The sequence below is a fragment of the Tupaia chinensis genome, unplaced genomic scaffold, assembly GCF_000334495.1.
Source record: "Tupaia chinensis unplaced genomic scaffold, TupChi_1.0 Scaffold000359_1, whole genome shotgun sequence".
Taxonomy (NCBI): domain Eukaryota; kingdom Metazoa; phylum Chordata; class Mammalia; order Scandentia; family Tupaiidae; genus Tupaia; species Tupaia belangeri.
This window is the reverse complement of record NW_006159855.1, coordinates 309,922-313,189: the sequence shown is the minus strand read 5'-3', so window position 1 is coordinate 313,189 and position 3,268 is coordinate 309,922. Positions and strand designations below refer to the sequence as shown.

General features: G+C 44.4%; 1 protein-coding gene across 4 annotated transcripts in view; it reads left to right on the top strand.

Moving 5' to 3' along the window:
• Nucleotides 1-3,268, top strand: part of DET1 (DET1 partner of COP1 E3 ubiquitin ligase) — a 21,835-nt gene that overhangs the window by 9,977 nt on the left and 8,590 nt on the right. For all 4 annotated transcript variants that reach the window (XM_006152772.3, XM_006152773.3, XM_006152771.3 and 1 more), the window contains exon 3: nucleotides 2,343-2,530. In XM_006152772.3, the coding sequence (XP_006152834.1) occupies nucleotides 2,343-2,530 (188 nt within the window). The remainder of the gene's footprint in view (nucleotides 1-2,342; nucleotides 2,531-3,268) is intronic.

The following is a 3,268-nucleotide window of genomic DNA, read 5'->3' as shown; positions in this document are numbered from 1 at the left end:
TTTTTCTTTTAAGCCGTTTATTTCCCTGTCAAGTTCTATTTACAAGGTAACTAATAGGTATGTTCATTTGGCAGAAGTAAGGTTAGTGACTGTACTCTGAACTGTAACTGTGTTAAACATTAGGTTGTAGAGCAGTAGAAAGATCAAAAGGAAGCCAAAATTTCTGTTCCACCCAGAGAATCTTCAGGACTGCAGGCCTCGAAGGTTTTTCAGTTTGTGGAAAGATGTTGGTAAGGGAGAGAGGCATTTCTCAAAATGGAACAAGGTGGTATAAAGAACACAGAAACTACTCAGACTCTTGGGTTGATCGGCCATGCTGAAATTCAGTGTAATTTGGGCATTTGGCCTTGGACAGAGCAGCACTTTGGTACTGACCAAGTAAGAGACCTAATTTTTTGTACTTTTGCCTCCCTTACCCGTTCTCCTGTTTCCAGATTGACTCTTTAAAGACTAGTTTGGAAACTGAGAACAGCCAGCCAACCACTGAACCATGAAGTTAGCTAAGTCTGGTATCTTACCGACCAGCAGCTGATTCTGCCAGTTAGAGGTACCGTACCGGGCATCATCTCCTAAGCTGTCAACCACCCCTGGTAAAATACTTCCCAGTATTTTTCTTCTGAATCATAGCTTGTATGTGCTTGAAAAGAGGGGAGTAATATGGCCAGGGATTTTTTTTTTTCCGGTTTCTTTTTCTTCTGTGTGAACAGTGAAGCCACCCACTGAGTTATGACGCTTGAGCATCTCGTGGGAGACTGGTGGTGGTGCCCGTTGACCTCTCTGCCCTCCTGTCCTCTATTTCCCAGTCTTCCCTGGAGGGAAGGCGAGTGGATGTTTGTACAGTTCTTGTTCACATGATGAGAGATCCTGGCAAGGCCCTGATAATGATCCAAGGGTTGTTCAGGTCTACAGAAAGGGCACAAGTCGATTTCTTGGTGAGGTTTGAACTATAATTGTCTTTTATTTTGGAGGGAATAAGCTGTCTATGATGGCTGCGTTTGAGATGGTCACCTTCTTCCCTTTGCTAAAAGGCAACCTCCCCCCCTTTTTTTTTCCCGGAGAGCTATAATAAATGCAAGCTAGAGACATTACTAGGGCTCTGTCCTGTGCTTACAGTTTGTAACTCTAAACCCAGTCTGTCTGCCCTGGTTGTCCTCTTCACTCCTCTCCTATTTTAATTTGATAGGTTCCAATAAAGGTAATGAGTAAAAAGTGCATCCAGACACAAAGCCTTAGTAATATTATGAGTATTATTCTCAGGTTACCCTCCAGCCTCTTTAATTTACAGTCAAATTTAATTTCCAGGTGACTGCAAAAGCCATGTAATAGAAGCTCTGGGAAGAACTAATTACTAGTAAAACAGGTGGGCCAAATGGCTCCAGAAATTGGTAATGGAGATTTAAACGCAATCGTAGGAGGGTGAAATACTAATCCTAGTGTTTTGAAAACTTCTAGAGTCCTGCTGGAAGCTTGCAGATTAATTCACCCCGCTACATTCACTGTGACCCAAACTAGGAGTTCCCGGAGCTCTGTGCTAGGCAGAGCCGAGCTCTGGAGGTTTAAAGGAAGAGGGCTAGTCACCAAGGGGCCCATTCAGAAAAAGCAGTAACTCTGCCACCTATGGCATTTGAATGCTTTTCAGGTTCCCCCTCTGATCTTAATTGCTACAAATCTCCAATGTATTTTACAAATGCTCTTGGCTGAAAGAACACTTATGAAGAAAGAAATGGAAAATGCCTCTGATTTTTTATTTGTTCCGCCGTAGTACCCTGCTTGGATACAACTTGCCTGGGCAGTTTCAGAACACAATGTACTTAAGGCGTCTCTCTGCATGTTAGAAATATTAAGAGGGAAAAATAAATGCCCCTGAATTGAACTTTCAACTGTACACATACAACAGAAAATAATTTGCCAACAGGCATCCCTAGGCTGCAAATCACTTTCTCTGCAGGAAAGAAAATTAAATCTGGCATTTTTAAAAAAGTGTTTTTTATCTCAGGGTGGGTTGGGGAGCAAGTAGGGAATAAACACTTGGAAGAAAAACTACTGAATTTGCACAGTTTGAAGTAAAAGATTGAAAACACTTTTTATCCATATATGCTGGCCAACGCTGTAATTCTAGCAGCAGAGACAGAGTGGGAAATCTGGCAAGACTCAGGCTTCTGAGTGATAAAGCTCACTGATGCTTCCTCCTTTCCCAGAACCACTTGGAACCGTGTCACCATCCTAGTGCTAAGGCTGAGTCGTTTGCTTGTCTCCTGTGGGTGGCTTGAATGTTCAGCCAAGTGAAAAGTCCGCCAAGCACGTTAGATACTCAGTTTATCCCCTACCGCTCTCTCCCGAAGGCATCTTTCTTTGTGGTGTACAACATGGTGACTACAGAGGTGATTGCCGTGTTCGAGAATACGTCAGATGAGCTTCTGGAGCTCTTCGAGAACTTCTGTGACCTCTTCCGTAATGCCACGCTGCACAGCGAAGTCCAGTTTCCTTGCTCAGCTTCTAGCAACAATTTTGCAAGGCAGATCCAGCGCCGGTAAGCTGTCCCACCAGGCCTTCATAGGCTTAATTTTTTTTTTTTTTTTTTTTTGAGAAAAATTGTTGGTGTTAGGCCACTTTCCTCCAGGAAACCTTCCCTTATTCTCTGTCGGCCAGGCCATGGCTAGGTCTGTCTGTTGGTAACTCCTTGTGTCATCCTGGACTTCTGTTTTCAGCACCTGTGGAATTTCTTGTGCATAGTCTGTGTTCTTCCTAGACTGTATGTGAACTGCAGGAAGACAGAGCTTGTGTCTTTATTGTTACATCCTCAAGGGTGCACTGTCAAGCACTTAAATATTTGTCACGCGAGTGATTAAGGAATTATTTTAGAACTTTTGGTTGAATGTGGTGTGGTAAACACATAAATTTATCTTTGCTCCATTTTGTTTAAGGTTTATGCTATAGGGCATGTGCACTCGCCAGAGGGAGACAGAGAAATCCCTCCCCGGGGGGCGGGAGGGATGGCCTTCCACAGTCACTTTTCCATTCCCCTCCTGGGATTTTGGACATGGATGCACATGCACCTGGTGTGATTTTCAGGCTGCTGGGTTTGAGACTCTTAACCATGGTCAGCCGTGTGGGAGTCCAGTGTTGTTAACTACCACGCTGGCTGCTGGACCCTATTTTTGTTCCATTTTCAAACCCCGCTAAAGTGACAGTAAAGGAATAGGGGTTAAAAACCTATAAGAGGCGCGCGGCGGCGGCGGCGGCGGAAGCAGCCGCGGCCGCGGTGCCC